The following is a 17,983-nucleotide window of genomic DNA, read 5'->3' on the forward strand; positions in this document are numbered from 1 at the left end:
ATGAATTTCAGGGATGAAAGCCTCATTGATACTTGGTTTGTAGGAATTCACTGCCTGTGGATTCAAGGGGTGATGAACCAGAACTCTCTTGAAAGAGCCCCAAACCCAGAAAACATTACAGAAAAGGAACAGAAGGGACTAAAGTAATTAGTCCCTTTAGGGGAATTTAGGGGAATTAGGGGAATTGTTAAGGTACTGTTCCCAGAAGAGCTTGGGTAACTGCCCAAGAGGCAGAAAAAACAAGACCAAATACTGTTCCTCCACTCCAAAAAGCCCACGAATCCTTGTCACTCTTACCTAAGGGAAAATTTCTTCTCGGCCCCTGCTCTGGCGAGTGCACAGGTACCACCGCATCGTGTGCAATGCATTGGTCCTGTTGTTCTTGGTGTTGCCCACACCATTCACCAACACACCCAACAGAAGAGAGGAGAGGAAAAGAGAGCTGCATTGGGAGCACACCAGCCTCCACCTGCTCCGTTAGGCAAGCTGGTATTTTTTTTACCAAGCATCAACAGGTTAAGAAATAAAATGCATATCAGTACAGGCTTTGGAGCACTGTATTTAGATTTACAAACAACATTGTAACTGTATCAACAGGCTATAATTAGAATTTAATAATCCAAGTGGAGGAGTAATACGCCCGCTGCTTGAAAAATTGGAGCCTTTCTTTTGCAGTTCTGAACGTTCAGCTCTGTGGATTGGTCTCCAACTTGCCTGCCACAATTACTGTCCTGGTGAGGCAAACACGTTGCAAATAAGAACAATGAGATCAACAATAGTCTAAGTCTAATACCATAAACAAAGGGAATAATCAGAACACCTCCTGCCCCAGTGGAATCTGCACAACTGGGACAACCAATTAGTGGAGTTATTGAAGAAAAAATCACAGGAAAGTGTTATATTTTACAGACTTCTGAAAAGTCTTTGATGCTGGCAAATACGTTACAGGCAACCCTGGGAGATACTTCAACAACTGTGAGGTTCGCTCCTCGCGTTTATTTCTGAAGTCACCCGAGCCAGGGCTGACACCCAGCTGAACTGCTGAAGGGGAGAAAAGACCTGTGTAAAGCAGGGCTCCCTCCCCAGTATTTTCAAAGCTTTTACTGCAAGGGGAATAATTACATGAAAGTTCAGCCTAAGGGATGCTGAGCGGTGTCACAGCCACGCTGGAAGCCTGTGGCACAGGGCAGACCCCTGGCACTGGCCAGCCTTTGGCATCGCAGCTCAGTTCAGGTCCCAGTCCCAGAAATTAAAAGGAGAACTCACCCCTCACTTTGCTGGCTAGGCACATGTTGAAAGAGATTCCCCGTCTGGCTTGGGGCAGGACTTCTTTCCAGCCACTGGCCAAAATGGAAGAACACACCCAAATTTGTAACAGAAATGTGGGTCTGCCCCCTGTGACATATGTGGTTTTCTGAGTGCATCTGGAATCTCTCTTAAGTGACCGAAATAGTGACTCAAGGGAAAGGCAGCACAAGCAGCTCTGATCCCAGAGTGAGGGAGGGACTACAGAAAGAAAAGTTCTCCTCCACACTTTACACCACTGTAAGAGATGTATTTTCCCATATCACTTAAAGCAGTGATATGGGAAAATATCACTTAGAAGAGATGAGAATCCTACTTTAAAATCCATGCCCAAATCCAAAGACTCATTCTGGCAGTTTTATAGCCGTCTCACAACAAACCATGCACATTAGATTCTCATTTCCCACAGGTTTATTTCCACAGGACAGGAATGACCTGGAACAGGACCTGGCTCAGCCAGAAGGAGATTAGAAGGGATGCCCCATGTCAAAAAAAAATCAAAAAAGAAAATCTGTGACAGGCCCAAATTTGATGTGGGCATGAATGCAACCCAGCGGCAGGGCTATGAGTCCTTCATCCTTTAAAAGTGTCAGGAACACGTAGCAAGAAATCTTACGGGGGTGTGCTAGAGCAGCTGCCCTTAGCCAGCTCGTCCCTCAGGGAAGGCAAGAGGCTGCCCTGAGCAAGGGACATTGCTGGCACCACAGCAGGGCCCACACAGCCCTGTGTGGTGTGGGGGAGAGCTGGTGAGGAGGAAGCAAGATGCTCTTAAGCTAGGTGAGGGGATGTGAAGCTTGCCTCTAGCTGTCCCGATACCTCTCCATACCACTTCCATCTCACAGTAGCCTAGAGGGCAGATGGGAGTGAGATCCAGATGAGATTCTAGGAAGAGATTCATGTTATCTCGGGTTCTTGCTTTTTATGGTTAAAATGACACTTCTGTCCCTTCTGGGGGACTGACAGCCAGCATTTGCCATAGGTACAGTTGCAAAAACTGGTTCTCTGGGGGTTTCCTCTGCATTGCCTGCAAAAGAAGGGGCCGGCCTTTTGGAGCTGTGCTCCAAAAGAAAAGAAAGGAGCCTGTGCACCCAGGAAAGCAAGGGCAAGCTCAGGCATGGTAGTGCCCGATAAGCCCTTGGGGCTGGTATCTACTCCAGCTACACCTCACAGCAACTGCAGATCAACCCCAAATACCTCCAGCTGCCCCTTACCAGCTTTATCCACTCTTCAAACACACATCTATGTGGGGAGATGGAAGGGGAGGTAACACATCACCGCTGTGTGTGTGACCTTGGTGCCAGGAGTTCCCCTGCAGGCTCCCAGGACATTGCTGCCTGCTCGCCCTCCGGGGGGCTGCGCGCAATCACGGCATCCCCACGCCTCCACCAAAAGCCCCCTGTGCACGAATGGCTGTCAGAAAAATAAAAATCCTGGGAATTGGGCTGCTAGGGGCTTCGGCAGGAGGGCACAGCCCTGCTTTGGGCTCCCGGGCCGGCATCCCCCCCCCGCGCCGCGGCCGCCTCCGAGGCCAGCGGGCTCCGAGCCCCCTCTTGCGGCTGCTCGGGGGATGCCGGGGCCCAGCCTCCCGCTTTCGGGGAGCGCCTGGTTCTTTACGAGGTCCTGGGGATGCTCGAGATGGTTCCCCTGTCATAGAGAGGCCACCGCTGGCTCGGGGAGTCCACGAGCTTCTGAGTGCTCGAGGCTGGAAGGCTGTTCTGGGGAAGAGCTCCGTGCTTGCCCTGTTCCCCTACCCTCTCCTAAGCTGCTGCTGTTGGGAAGAGGAGGGGGAGATGGCAGGTTTTGGGTGAGAGGTGTCAGACTTGCTGCATAGGGAATCCCTCTGCCATAGGGCTCCGCAGGCAGAGGTGTTTGTTGCCAGGGTGCATTTCTGCACCCAGGTGTTTTGGCTGTGAATCCAGCACTCCGGCTGCTCATCCCTACCTCACAGTTTGCCCCTGCTCTGCTGCTCCAGCACAACAGTTTGCAGGAGCCTGCTGAGAGCTGGGCAAGGTGGGAATACATACATGTGTATAGAAGGGAGAGCATCTTAATCTGGCTTTCTTCTTCAGGAAGGTAGAGGTTTCCTCTTAAAGTAGACAGATGTGCCCTGCAGTCTCACTGTCTCAGCTTCTCACACATCCCGTCCTCAACAAGGCCACTTCATGCTTTCTGTTCATAGGAACTTGCTTCCAGCTGCTTGCAATATGGAGCCCAAGGTGGTTTTGCTGCACAGAAACTCCTCTGGCACAGCAGGGCCATACAGCCAGTGTATTCCTTCTTAGCAGGGCCAGTCATGCTGATACAAATACTTTGGGTACGTGTTGTGTAGCACATGCTCAGCCGAAGCTGTGGTTGCCCTAGAGTTGCTCTGGGAAAGGGTCTGGCAGGAAGGGCTTGCTGTGGCATGAACAATTCATGTGTCCTGTTCCAGACTGGCCTCCTTTCTGTGGCAGTGCTGATCACAGCCTCAACCTGCCCCCCTCAGACCTTCCTCCAGGGGTGTCTGCCTCCATGGTGGGAGGAATTGGATGTTACAGGAAAGAAGTGGCCAGAGGTACCCCCAAGGAAAAGCAGACTGTGCTTTTTCTGGAGGCACAATCACAATTTAGATGTTCAGACTGAAATATGTCATATTGCAGGTCTGCTGCAGGACATGCATTTGATAAATAGACCTAAAGGTAAAATAAATATCATGTAGGTGGTCACTAAGTGAGTTGTACCCATTTTGTGTATTCAATGTGACCACATTCCTGGAAAAAATATAGGATGTGCTCATATACATTAAATATGTTAAGTCCACTTAAATATGCAAGGGGATGTGTCTATGTTAACACCAGCAGCCTTTACCTTTACACTTCTGAGTATTCAACTTGCCCATTTTAAGCATGTCTTTAAAATAGTCCACTCTGCCCTGGGCTGGGTAGGTACTGCATGTCATACAGGGTGTACGCTTCTCCTACAAGACAGCAGAGAGCAGCAAGTTCTGGGACAGAGAAAGTGAGAGAGAAGACAAGCTGGAAGCAGGAGCACAGTCTGAGTGATGAGTCTACAGACAGAACATCTGCTGTGCCTTATTAAAGAAAAAAAAAAAAAGCTAGTTCTGCTTTCATACCCATTAAAATGGGTTACATAAGTTTAAATGGAAGCAGTCTGACCAAATTCTGCTACAAATCAGCTATATAAAAGCATTAAGTTGAATGCTTAATTGGTATAAATGGAATGTTTCTGCTATTAGTGTTGGACTGCAAGCAACCTCAGTCTCAAATTAATGAACAAAAATTATGATATTCTCAGAAGGGTGACAAAGGTCCAAAACTGTAGAGGGCACTTCCCAGGACAATTTACTTTTATTTACGTAAACATCTGACCGCAAGGAAGGAGAGAGCTTCTCTGCAAAGCTGAAATGAAATTCAGGAAGGGGGTCCTTGGCATTAACAGGTAATGCACCAGAAATTACTGTGTGTCATCTAAGTGTTTTGATGGGACAGGATTTAGTCCCTCCACATAAAAGTGTGCTTTGAGAAGCTCAGAGGCTGTTTCTGCTGTGTGGTGGCAGCTTGGATTGAACAGCAGAACTGGGGTCCTGGCTCCAGCATCAGGGAGGGAGCTGGAACCTGCAGAGGGGGAGATGAAGGCCACGGAGCAGCGTCTTCTGAATCCAGATGTGAGATTCAGGAGGAGCATCTGGTCACTTTCTTCATGCTTCTGGGGTCTGAGCATGGGTTGTGATGCTCCCTGCTTACTCTTTCTGCTTTTGCACTGCCATCCCAACTGCAAGTGCCCTATCACAAATACTTGCAGCTGCAGGAGTCAGGTTCAGAAAAAAAAATACAAATCCTCTCCTCTAGGCCCCAAATTTTGGAGTCCCATCTGGATCCTCTCTGGCTGTTTCTAGCCACCTTAATGATATTGTTTTAAAGAACAGTGCCTATAACACTACTGACATCACAGCTGCTGTGGAAGATTTGATCTAATGACTGAGAGAGATGGCTGTTTTCTAATGGTCGTACCTGGACAAGGAAACAAAATATACCATGGTGCTACAATAAAGAGAATAAAAGAGGAATGTAGGTTGGAAGGGCTCTTTGGAGGTCTCTGATCCTAACTTCAAAACTAGATCAGGCTGCTCATGGCCTTGTCCAGTGGAATGGTGGAAGTCTCCAAGGACTGGGATTTTACAGCTTCTCTGCCACTTAACCACAGACCTTGTCATTTTAATAATATGCTTTAACTTCTGGTTAGCCCTGAAGTGATCAGGCAAGTGGACTTTGTCCTCTTTGCAGGTCCTTTCCAAGTGAACTGTTCTGTTCTGCTCTAACTTGTCCAGTGCTGTGACCAGATCTCTTTTCTCTCAGGACCTCCTAGGCCCCAGCAGCTTTCACAGGCTGCATGGGAGAAAGGATCCCATCGACCTCTCCTTAGCAATGGGGTGACCCAGGGAGAAAAAAATGAGTTCTTTACACTACCAAAATTTGGTGTGTATATGCATGCCTCCACAGGCAGAGGTCTTTGATAATCTGGAAGAAAGTGCTGGCACAATGACCTAGAAATCCTGGCAGGCACAATGTGCTACCCAGCAGCTCCAGTGAGACGATAGCGTTGTGCTGCCAGGTGGAGGTAAGTGGCTGAGCAATAACCTCTTGAAGAGGGCATGAGAGGGCAGTATGAGAACAGCTACCACCTGTGGTCCTTGTGTCACCAGCAGTTAGCCTGAGAAAGCTGGGACAAGGCGGTGACACTCGCGAGGCAGCCTGCCAAGGGATGTCTGTTCGGTGCTGCCTGCCAGGAACTCGGTGGGGTGGGGACACGGAGCCTTTCCAGCTCCTGGGTGTGTGAAATGCAGCTGGTGTGCTCTGTATCGCCTTCTCAGTCATAGTGTGAGGAGGGCAGAGACTCCTGGGGCTGTAAGGTCTTGGATGGGGACATGCACTCACCTCCAGACCTGCCTCCCCCCTGCTGTGCACACCCAGGACCTTCAGGTCCCTCTGAACCCCCTGGTATAATGTCAATGCAAACGATTCACTCAGCTGCCCAGCCCATGACCCTTTTCTTTCTGATAGTTTCTTATGCCTGTTAGTTTAGATTAAATCTGAATTCCCCACTTCTCAGTCCAAGCTTGCACCTGGCTGTAGCTCTGTCCCCAAGCCCCACCTTAGAGAGCACAGGACAACCGGCTGCCTTTGGCTGGCTGGCAGGCTTGAAGCCATGACCCCCTGAATTTACATTCAGCCTGCAGTTAACCTACTCCTCCCTATGTCTCAGATTCCCTGGCGGCCACGGAGAAGGCTCAGTTGGGTCAGTGCCATTTCTGTGGCTTTGGGCCAGCAGGCTGAGTGCTGGGCAGCAGGTGCCAGGCAGTCTCAGTGGCGTGAGGTGGCCTTTATGAACCTGCTGGGTTCACTGCACAGAGAGAGCCTTTGGGCCAGGTGACTCATCCTGCAGTGCTGCAAGATACTTATTTTATTATTGAGAGGAGTGGAAGAAAAGGCTTCATTCCACGCACTCATTTTTTTTAGGTAACAAGTTCCTCAGAAGTGATGGGCAATTTTGCATGCAGCTCTTGATGCTACATTCCTTTCCATCAAAAAATATATATAATTTTTACAGAAGACATTTTTATAATGCAGTCTTACTCATCAACACGAGCAGGATCACATCACCAAGGAATTGTGGCTTAAACTAATGAAACATGTGAAGCTACACTTGACGGGTATAAAGCTTTAAAGAGTGTTCCCCACTAACGTGGTAAAATGTTTACTGAGTCACTAAAAAGCACTTAGGAGCTATTTCCATGCCTGCTAAAAACATTTAAAGGGACCAACATAACAAAGGGTAAGCTAATTAATGGTGTATTAGCTGAAATGGGTGGGACAGGGTTTGAAAAATTTGTGTATCCCTTCTCAGAGCTAAAGGAAATCAGCAGAACTTAAAGAAACTTGAAGTGTCAACTCAATGATGGCGCAAGGCACACCCATCTCTGAAACAATCTTCCACCCCTTGCATCCACAACGACTAATGAGTGGTAGGATAACGGAATTAAAATATTGTAAGAGTACATAATACAGAAAGGGGAAGGGAAATTGCTTAGAGTGTCATTAGAATTATTGGGATGAAAGTAAGTGATGGAAAATTTAGCCTGAAGATCAGGAAACTCTGGGCCATTGACAAATCCCATCTGATGACAAATCACATCTGATTGCCAGTGATGGGAAGCAGAAAGGTGTCTGATTGTCAGCATCCTCCAGCCTGTGGTTTATACGGCGCAGGGTATGGCTGAGAGTAGAAAGTACTGTGAACTCTCCAGTTTTGGGATTAATTGTCCTTCAGCCTTGGAGTTGTTCCAGACACTGCTTTGACCTCAATGTTATTGGTAATATTTAGCCCGTACTACATCCTGCTTATCTGTGCTGGGTTTAAATAAACATGCTTCTGACATTAGAAAGAAGTTCAGTAGATGGTTTTACATTAGCACTCTGCATGCTGAGAATCGAGAGGGTCTCTGCCACTCACGGAGACGATGTGGGATGCATGCTGGTGGATATTTACAGCTAAAAGCTTGTTCTTGTATTTGAGGTTTTACAATCCCCTCTGTTAAACTGCTTATATACGTATGGTGCCACATTAATAATAATACAGAATAAATCTCTTTTTATTTAAGGAGCAGAGTAGACTAGTTGTCTTGACTCTAAGTTGTGGGGTTGTGTTTTTTTTTTTCAGTTCAAATGGTGTAAAATTGCTCTGTTGACATGAATCATGATGCTTAGCTTTTATGCAGCATATAATCTCACATGCTCTAATGTTAATTAAATTCCAAAGAAGCAGTTTTCCGATCTCTCCACAGGGAGCTTGTTTGCCTTAAAATGAAACTACTGGGCTGAGATAGCCTCCACTATACCAGCATTACGTTCACTACATTAACTCAGTAAAGACTTTGGCATAAGACATGTAGCTGAACCTCAGTAATCCCCTCTGCTTATCTGCAAGCCCAGGGCTCCTGTGCCGCCTCTCACTTGCGGTGAGGTCTTACCCCGGTGACTCACGGTGATATTAACCTTTCTGCATGCTGTAACACCACGAAGTATTATCGCATCATCTAAGAGAGTCACGCAGATAAATGAGGAGTGTACACGTCGCTGGGAGGTTGCTTGGTTTGCAAAGCCTTCCCTGCGCTAATTAAGAATTGCTGCACTGCGTCTTTCAGGGGTCAGTTCTACTCATCCACTTGAGAAAGGGGCTGGAGACTGGGCAGGAAGATTGGGGGCTGAGGGGGTCTTGTCTGTCCAGGAGCAATTTTCCCACTTGCTCCTGAGCACCTCTCAGTCCCCTTTGGCACATGGTACTGATAGTAGGGGTAGGATGAAGGAGAGGGTGGCCCTTCTACCCAGTCCACCAGCGCGGGGAGAAGGGGTGAAGAATGAATTGGGTGGCTGGTCCTGCTCCTGAGTTGCCAGGTGAAGAAGTGAAAGGACTGAGGTGTTTTCTGTGAATAAAAAAAAAAAAAAAAAAAAAAAAAAAAAGAGAAGGACTGGGGACAAGTACTTGAGTCCGGGCTGCTCCTGGAGCATGGGGGTGATGTGAAGAGGGTTTGTCTCTCATAGATAAAATGATGGGGACTGTTTGCTTGGCTTTCGTGTGAGCAAAGAATGCAATAGGAAGTTCTCCAGTTCAGGGTGAGAATCTTGGACATCTTTGAATCCACTTAGCATTATATGCAGTGTCAGGATGCTAGTCCTGAGTGCTCTCAAATATTCCCAGAGGTTACAAGCTCAAACACTTGACTCAGGCAATAGCTCAGACTTTTACAGGTGGATACAAAGCAAGCTAAACCTTCTCCCGGGGAATCCAAGAGACACTACACAGCCAATTAGTGCATTTCTCCAGCCATCCCCAGCCATCTGAGGTACAAAGGGACAGCAAGAAGAGCAGGAGATGCCAGGAGAGAACAGGGGAAATCATTCTCCAGAGGACTATTATTGGGATAGGGAGGAGAAAAAGAAGCTCAGGGTGCCTGGAAAGCATGTGCCGCTCGTCTGGCAGGTTGTGCAGGCAGTGCCATTTGTGGGCTGCCCCAGGGACAGGTCTTGAGGGTGGGTGGGAAGGAGAGGGGTCTATGGGAGGTGGCAAAGCCCCCAAATACCACATCCAAAAGCCCACTGACATCCCTCAGCCTTCCTCACTGGGTGGGGTGACCTGCTTCTGGGGAGCAAATATTGTATTTTATATAATGCTAATCCAGAATTCAGACTTGGGCTTGTGTTCCTGATAAAACTACTGCTGCTACCCGTGGTTTGTTTGCTGCTGGAGGCTGATGTCACTGTTATACAGAAACACTCCTGTTTGCTCAGGGAACTGAGTATTCAGGGCATTCTGGAAATATTTTCTGTGGTGTGTATGTGAGCAGCAATAGATACAATCCTCCATGATTCTTGTTAACATCCAGTCTCGCACTGATCATTCTAAATTCTCCTTGTCGTGAAGGGCAGCCAAGCTGGGGTTTTAGTTCTTTATCAAACCATCAGTGCTGGATGAGGAAAAAAAAAAAAAAAAAAAAAAAAAAAAGCAAAAAAAGCAAAAAGCAAAAAGTTTAGTCTGATGCCTTTTATTTAATTATTTATTTTTAATAAGGCTACTTATTTAATCCTTCCCTTTCAGATCTTTGGCTTTGTTCTAAAAAGAAGAGGAAGGTGTCATACTGCTGAGTATTGGACAGCAGTACACGGGGTCCAACGGCCTTTCATAGAGCAGAAATAAACACAGCAGGTCTGTGACAACGTGCTAGGTGTCTCGATGCCTGATGAGCTTTATCAATTACTGAAAACCTTCTCACTGCACAAACAATGACCTTCCTCGTTTAACCTCTGTAATCCAAGAAAATCAGATACAGTATGAATTATAATGTGTGTGTGTTTGTACAGGAATAATTAAACCTTACAGCTGTGGTCACAAACTTTCCTTTCAAGCAGCACCTTCAGAACACCAACATTTGCCCTAATCAAAGTAATGGAAGTTAGGAAAAGTGCAGGTTTGCTGTCCATTAACAAGAATAGGAAATGCATATTGCAAAAATCTCTCAATACAAGTAACAGTAACTCAATTTGGAATAACTTGTGGTTAGTGGGATTTGCTTTTAAGCAACTGAGTTCTAATATGTAATACAGCAATAGTGGGAAATGGTTTAGATTAAGCAAATAATGTAAGAATCATTTCAAAATGTATTTTTATTAAATTTTCTTGTTGTGACAAGCTCAGATTCTGATGTTGCAAATGGCTGAGAAGCTCCTGGGAATTGCTCAGTACTTTGCAATCCTACCGTGTATAGGAGGAGGCCAAGAAGTTTTTAAAGCACTTTGGAGGAAAGAGGCTTATGTTTGAGATGCAGATGAAAAAACTCCACAGGACAAATTGTGTCAGAATTGCCATTCTGGGCAGTGAGAGCCTTTTTTATAAGGAGACACAAATGTGATTATACTGCCTCAGACATAAGGCCCATTTGTCCCAGTGTCCCAGTTCACATTCCCAGATCCCAATTATTTTTAATTCAGGGGGTTGCTGAACCCAGTTAGGTTTGCCTCTTTAGTAACATTGGATGACTGTGCTTCTAAATTTCTCTCCACCCTCTTCTTTAATGTACATAAACCCCAAATCCTTTGGAGTTTTCCAGCTAGGTGAAAATTATCCGATTTTATTTGTTTTGAACTGGGTTTCTACTTGCTTTATTTGATGGTCCCTAATTCTGATGGTCCTAAAAGAGCTGATCCCTTACCCACTCTCTCCAGACCAACCACAAGTTTGAAGACTGCTGCTACATATCCTTCAGTTTTTGGTTTTTGTTTTTTTTTCTTTTTTCTTCATTCTTTGTTTGTTTTTATTTGGTTTTACTCAAGGGTCAAAGACACTGCTTAGTCACTCCTCATAAAAACTGTCCATATTTTCAATCGTGCTCATCGCTGTTTGAAATTTCTCCAGTTTTAATAAGCCCTTTCTGAGACCAAGGGACTTTGTCAAAACATCTGTAGAAATCCAAGTAACCTCTGCCAACTTGTACATCACTGTTGCCCACTGTGTATAAAACTTTACCAGACAAGCCAGCCTCGTCCTTCCAGCATGGGGTACCCTGCCCACCACCACCTCGCTCTGTCACCCACTCCACTGGCTGCTCCGTGTCCCTTGTTCCTCTGGCCATGGCACCAAATCTGAGCACACTGTCTTGAAGTGCAGCCTCCCAGAAAGTCCTGTTGCTTTTCATTAAGTATCAACATTAACAGTTTTCAACCCTGTGTTTCAGGACAGTGAAAAAAAATAAATTGCAATAAGAGGATTTATGAAGGTATTGTAAAAAAAAAAAAAAAAAAGCACTACTGGGTCAAATAATCAGAAAACCAGAAAAGTAGCAAGCACAGAGGCTTATTTTTGTCTTAGCCCTGAAAGCCTCTTTTCTGTAGTGGAGGCTGCCATACTAACAAGCATGTGATATCTTGTGATCCAATTTGCTGAGAGTTTGACCCAGAAGAAATCACTACAACCATGTAGTATTTCTTCATAGAGTGGAAGTTTAGCTTGCAAATGTCTCAGTAGGTCTTGGCTGGGCAAGGCTGTCTCCATTTTTAATTAAATATTTAACAGCTTTTTCAGTAAAGTCCAACTCCCCTTACTACTTCTATTAGCATTATCAAGGGCAGTGATGCTGTTCATTGCTCTAAGTGTTTTAGAGTGATGGATGAAAGGAAAAAAACTATTTTTAATGTTGGATACAGTTTGAAAGGATCACTAACCCTGAAATGAATGTCAGTTCTTACTTACCAAGGTGAGTGGGAAATCGAATTAATGGGAAGATTTTAATTGCATGAGAACTGACCAAAAACTTTCTTAGTTCTCTTTTTTCTTTTCTCCTCTTTTTTTTTTTTTTTTTTTTTTTTTTTTGAGAAAAATCCTTAAAATTCAGAAGACTCCCCCTGCAAATCTTACACGGTATAGGAAGAGGTTCTTAAGTCATCTGACAGATAATGTAATTGTTCTATGCTCTGCCCAGAGGCAACAGCAATCAGCACCCACTCCTTTTTTTTAGATTAATTTTAAATTTCCATATTCACTTCTGGGAGAAATCTTTATAGAAATCTGTCACTCACAGTGTGCATTTTTCCTCTGAGGAGCTGGAAATATGTGTCTTCTGTACCTGTGAGAAACTGTAGTTCAGAAAAGGAAACCTTAAAAATGAGTTGGCCCTATGAGAGACCCATGGGAGCTGGTGATCCACATGCATTGTAGCAGTGTCTGGGCAGTAATGGTTCAGGGATACAGGGGCATATTGTCAACTGAGAAATATTTCAAGGCTTGATGAGTTGTGCTCCTTTTCCATTGGGACTGTAGTGCAATCTTCACTTATAAGACATGTGATCTGAAAGCCTGAGGCAGAACAATCCCTGTTTTCACGGGAGAAGCTTTTCTAGGATGCAAAAGGTTTCACATCCTCCTCCTTGTCTCTAAAAGCTATCTTCCCCACAAAATCAAAAAAAAAAAAAAAAAAAAGATGGCATCAACATCACAGCCTCTGCGAGGTAAAAGGGCATGCAAAAAAATATTTTGGGCAGTATTTCCACATGCCTGCTTCATTCTGTCTCTCGTGATCTATGCTTTTCTTGGGGCTCTCATGTTTTCCCACATTGAAGGTAACCGGAAGGTAAATTTAAGTGAAGAATATAGAAATTTTCTGCAGGATCTGTGGTACATCTCCAGAAATTTAACAGGTATGTACCAGAATAGCAAAATAAATTAATTGTACGCAGAGTTACTCCTTTGCTTTCTGAATGAGATTTTTGGCTTTTGAAGACATTCTTCAAAGTAATAATAGCTGAGCCTGAAAATGGGATTTCCTCTGTGCTTAGCTGATGACTGCTGTTGCCTGCTTCTCTTCCTTAACTGTGATTTTGACTGTAAGCTTCCTTGGTCCCTCAGCTCCTGCCTGTAAATGCTTAAAAGACTTTTTGTGATGTGCTTGTGTTGTCCCTTTTTGCCCTAGTTCCCTAAGGTCCTGGAGCAGCTGAGATTTCCGTGCTGTTTCCCTCTGCCTGCTGGGGGGCTGGGTTCTCTGTCTCAGAAAGTCTCTCCCTGCTTCCTTGTCCCAGCTCCAAGCATCCCTACCTGGGCATCCCTCTGGCGATGGGATGCTCAATGCAGGCAGGTGTGGTGCTGTTCCCCAGACCCACTTGTGCTGGTGGAGGGGTAGAGTGGAGGAGATGGGCTTGAAACCCTCCTGGATCTGTGATGGGGTTCATACGTGGGCTTGGACTTTTCCTTGGGAAGCTGTGCTAGCACAATGAGCCAGTGGACACACTTGATTTTTTCAGTGGGGTGTGTGAGGTGAATCTTTTTATTTTCTAAAGGACTAGGAGAAAATGCTTAGCTGGAGTAAAATTCCCTGGGATAATAAACTTAGGCTGCTCCCCGACTGGGCTTCTGCAAACTCTCAGTGCATCTTGTGCTGTTACTGTAACAGATAACATGACGGAAAATGAGGAGTCATTTAAAAAAGAAATCCATGCACTGCTCAACACAGCTAAACGAGACTGGTTTGTCAACCCAAAAGATATATGGAATTTCTTTGGGTCTCTCTTCTTCTGCTGCACAGTATTCACCACTGTGGGTAAGTCTGGAGGTAAAGTAACACCTACAGAACCAAATGCCACACTGATTTCTCTAATGTATTTCTTCCAGGGAATTAGATTAATAATAATAATAATAATAATAATAATAATAATAATAATAATAATAAAAGAAAAAGAATCTCCAAATCTTCCTGATTTTTTCTCCTGAGTGTTGATAATGGGTCTGTGAGGGGTGCTGCAAACATGCGTGGCAGAGGTGTAGCTGAGCCCCAGGGACAAGTCAGAATTTAGGCAATAACGATGGTATGTGCTGATTAGCAGCAGCATTGCATGCATACTGTAGCACATGCTCATATATGACATACGCACAGAACTATTATATTGAAATGAAAGAAAGCTCAATTTTTCAATCAAACCTTATTCCTGCCGCTATTATGTGCTATGCTGGGTAATGTTTTCTTTACTGAAAGAGGCAATTCATTATGCGTATATTGTTTTTAAATTGCTTCCCTGTTGTTTATGTCTAATGCTGCTTTGTAAACCTCTGGATCTATAATTGACCGTGTTGTTGTTGTTCACAGTTCTCTGGGCTAACAGCACACAGAGCTGCTTAAATCACACCTCTGAAATTTTTCCTTCTGCCTTCATATTTCAAAGCATGACCTAGATCAAACACAAACATCTGTTACGGTTTTGGCTTGCACTGTATTGCTAAATACAACTCCTCATGCTCATTTCCAAAGTTACTCTTGTCCTTTTGCTAATCTTTCTTAAATGCTGGCGAATACAGACATTGTCTAAATATTTTGTCAGCATTGAGGCTGGATGATAAATAGCCCCACAGCATTGTATCAAATTGTAAAGACGTTTCTCCACTGCATTAAGACATATAAAAGATCCCAGCACAGGTATGCAAAATAAAATCTTAATGCAAAATAAAACCTGATTATTCTACACAAGGAATAAGGAGAGAGTTAATGAGTTCACTGGAGCACATAGGGCTTGCTGGCTCAGTCACTGCAGAGGCTTGAACCTCAGTCTTTGATGACTTTGGTGGCTGCCTTCAAGTAGCGTCCTGCAGCCCCAGTACAGCTGGCTCTCGTAGAGTGTGCTTCACTCAGTGCTACATGCTAGAGTGCTTCTGTCTCGAGGAGATAATGACACATTTTCTATTCCACAGGCATATTTGAATAGCTTAAGAGTTCAGACACATGCTGGAGATACAGACTTGAATCTTCCTCCCAGTAAATATTTCTTACTACAAACACAACAGCCAGGAACATTTCGAAGTACCTCTTACCAGAAAGCTTTGACTTCAACAAACAGGTGGAAAACATATTGTTGAAGACTTCTTGCCTAGAAATACTTACCCACCTGCATTTACATGGGACTGTAGAGACATTTCCATACACACTGACCCAAGTGATCCATTTATTTCTAAAATTTCTAAACTACATTATTTTTGGTCTTCATAGCAGTGAACATCAACACAGCATCTTCATGTTTTGAGCTGCATTTTGGGACCAGTGGGAAGCCTGGATTATTTCTTGTTAAGAGATCGCTGTTTCTATTGTGGTGGGTTTGTTATCTGCAGTATTAGGAATTGGTAAATCACTTCAGGTGAGAGTCCACCTGGCTCCCTTTAATTATCTAGCAGAAATGAGCATCCAGGCTAGAGATTGGTGGTCAGAACTGCATGAGGTGTTTCTAATGTATGAGAATTGAGAAGTCACTCAGTGCAATAACTACTAGAATTAATCTTCCCCGGTCATTTCAGCAGTGTTAACATTCCCGATAAAACAGTGGGGAACAGAGTGACAGAGAATAAATAGTCTGTCAGTGCCCAACAGCAAAGCAGGGGCCAAGGCTGGATTCAGACCATTGGTGAATGGTTGGAGGATAGGAAGAAAACCACACTTCAGCTTCCCAGCTGATAACCTCACAGGCTGAGTACCTGGCCTGGGAGGTCACCTATAAAAGAACAATGTGCTTGAAGGGGGAGGAGAAAAGCTGTATGTCTTTCTGGAAGATGAGAAGAAAAATGGTTGTTAAACTAATAAATTAATGTAATGTAGTTGTTTTCTCCCACTGTAAGGGAAAAGCACTAATTTACAAACTGACATTCACATCCAACTGTTAGGGGAAGAAAAATTAAATACCCAAGTTGAATTTAGGGAGAGGGTACATCTTCTGCCACTTTATGGATCACAAAGGCCGTGTGGCTGGTAGTACTTTCCTATGTGTTGTAATTGATATTTGTAAGCTTTAGTACTCTGGGATAAGCATGTATTTCCCCATGTGATAAACAGATGTTTCCTCACTTGATCCTTTGTTTTTCTGTGTACATGTAAGAGCCTCGTAGAACTATGAAGCCAGTACAAATAAAATGTCAATACAAGGCATGCCATTAGAGCTAGATCTGATGAACTAGGAACAATTTCAAATTACACTACTAGCTTACCATTCATGATAAGCAGTTTGGGCAAAGAAAAGCAGGACCTCTCCTGCTGTCTCCCCCTCTGGACCTTTCCTACTTTTCCAGGTAAGGAAATCTTCCTGGTCTCCAGCAGGGCATGGACTGGACCCTGGTCATGGACTTGCTCCAAATTCTTGCTTCTTCTCCCTAAATGGCCTCTTGTTAAGAGTCAGGTAAGTCAAAGAGCCCACTTAAGTGTGGTTGGAAGAGTTAAGTCAACAGAACTTGCAAATTTCAAACCTCCACATGCCTGGAGAGGGCAGGTGCCTGCATCAGTAACCAGGCCGCAAGGCAGAAATTTGAACAGCTTCCAAGCAAAGCCCAAAAGGACAGTATGCTCTGGACTAAAAACCAGCTCATTAAAATTGGTGTCAGTAAAAAGTCCAGTACAGGTGTAATAAATAACGTTCTCTCTCTCTCCCTTTCTCCCTTCTCTCTCTCTCTCTTTTTGTTCAAGGCTATGGCAATACCTATCCTGTGACAAGGACTGGAAAATATCTCTGCATGTTGTATGCTTTATTTGGCATCCCTTTGATGTTCTTGGTCCTGACAGACATGGGAGACATCCTTGCGACTGTCTTGTCCAAGTCTTACAACGAATTCAGAAAGCTACAGTCAAAACTTCTAGCCTTTAAACTCTGTTCTGGATCCACATGTAACAGAGGGGATAGAGTGCTGTCTAAAGTAGCCACAAATGAACCCTTGAATATTGTGGAAATGCTGAAAAAACAGTCAGCTGTTAAAAGAAAGCCAGTCCAATATCGCAATGCCGAAATTTTTGAGCTGTTAATTGCCAGAGAAAATGAATACAAAAAGCCATCAAGAAGTAAAAGCATAGAGAGATGGAGCTCATGTCCTGAACTAGACAGGGGAAAAACAATGTCCAGAGTAATTGAGAATTTTGACAAAATAGGAAAAGAGTTAGAAAAATTAGATGTGCCCATAGTGTTAATGGTGCTGGTTATCTTTGTGTACATCTCCTGTGCAGCTGCCATTCTTCCAAACTGGGAAACCAGTTTGGATTTTCAGGAAGCCTTTTATTTCTGCTTTATCACCTTGACAACTATTGGGTTTGGAGATACACAACTGGAACATCCCAAGTTTTTCTTGTTTTTCTCCCTCTATATTATTATCGGAATGGAAATTGTCTTCATTGCTTTTAAGCTGGGCCAGGACCGCTTAATTGTCTTATACAAAAAGGTGATTTCATTTTGTGGAGAGAAAAAGATGCCATCAAAGAAGGTATATCCAAAGAAGTTATATCCAAAATAGGCGTAGTCATTTCTCCCTCACTCATGCATTTGCCACTGCAATATGATGAAACTGTTCCTGTGCGTTTCTACTCCCTGGCTTGGGCTTGCAGGAGGCACATTTTCTTCTAATTTCCCTTGCCAATCTGCTGTAAACTGGTTGGGTGCCTCAGGAGACACTTGGTGTAGGCATCTCCAGGGAGTACTTTCCCACAAGGGTCCCATCTCCTAAATAATAAAAGCCGATAATGCATGATGAAAGAGCAGAAAGCTCTCCCTGCCAGCGCTCCCCAGCACCTTTTGCAAAGCTCTGACTTTCAGCAGGCTTCCTGTCCTCTCTCCCACAACAA

The 17,983-nt window shown here is 44.4% G+C and overlaps 1 protein-coding gene across 1 annotated transcript; it reads left to right on the forward strand.

Moving 5' to 3' along the window:
* Positions 1-2,711: 2,711 nt before the first annotated feature.
* KCNK18 (potassium two pore domain channel subfamily K member 18) lies at positions 2,712-17,655 on the forward strand (the record flags this gene model as incomplete). The annotated part of the gene is made up of 5 exons (XM_084525504.1): positions 2,712-3,102; positions 3,737-3,859; positions 12,972-13,049; positions 13,799-13,945; positions 16,841-17,655. The coding sequence occupies 5 exons, from the start codon at positions 2,712-2,714 to the stop codon at positions 17,653-17,655; spliced, it is 1,554 nt and encodes a 517-aa protein (XP_084381630.1).
* Between the last annotated feature and the right edge of the window lie 328 nt (positions 17,656-17,983).

Source organism: Aythya ferina (genome assembly GCF_964211825.1).
Source record: "Aythya ferina genome assembly, chromosome: 7".
Lineage (NCBI taxonomy): Eukaryota > Metazoa > Chordata > Aves > Anseriformes > Anatidae > Aythya > Aythya ferina.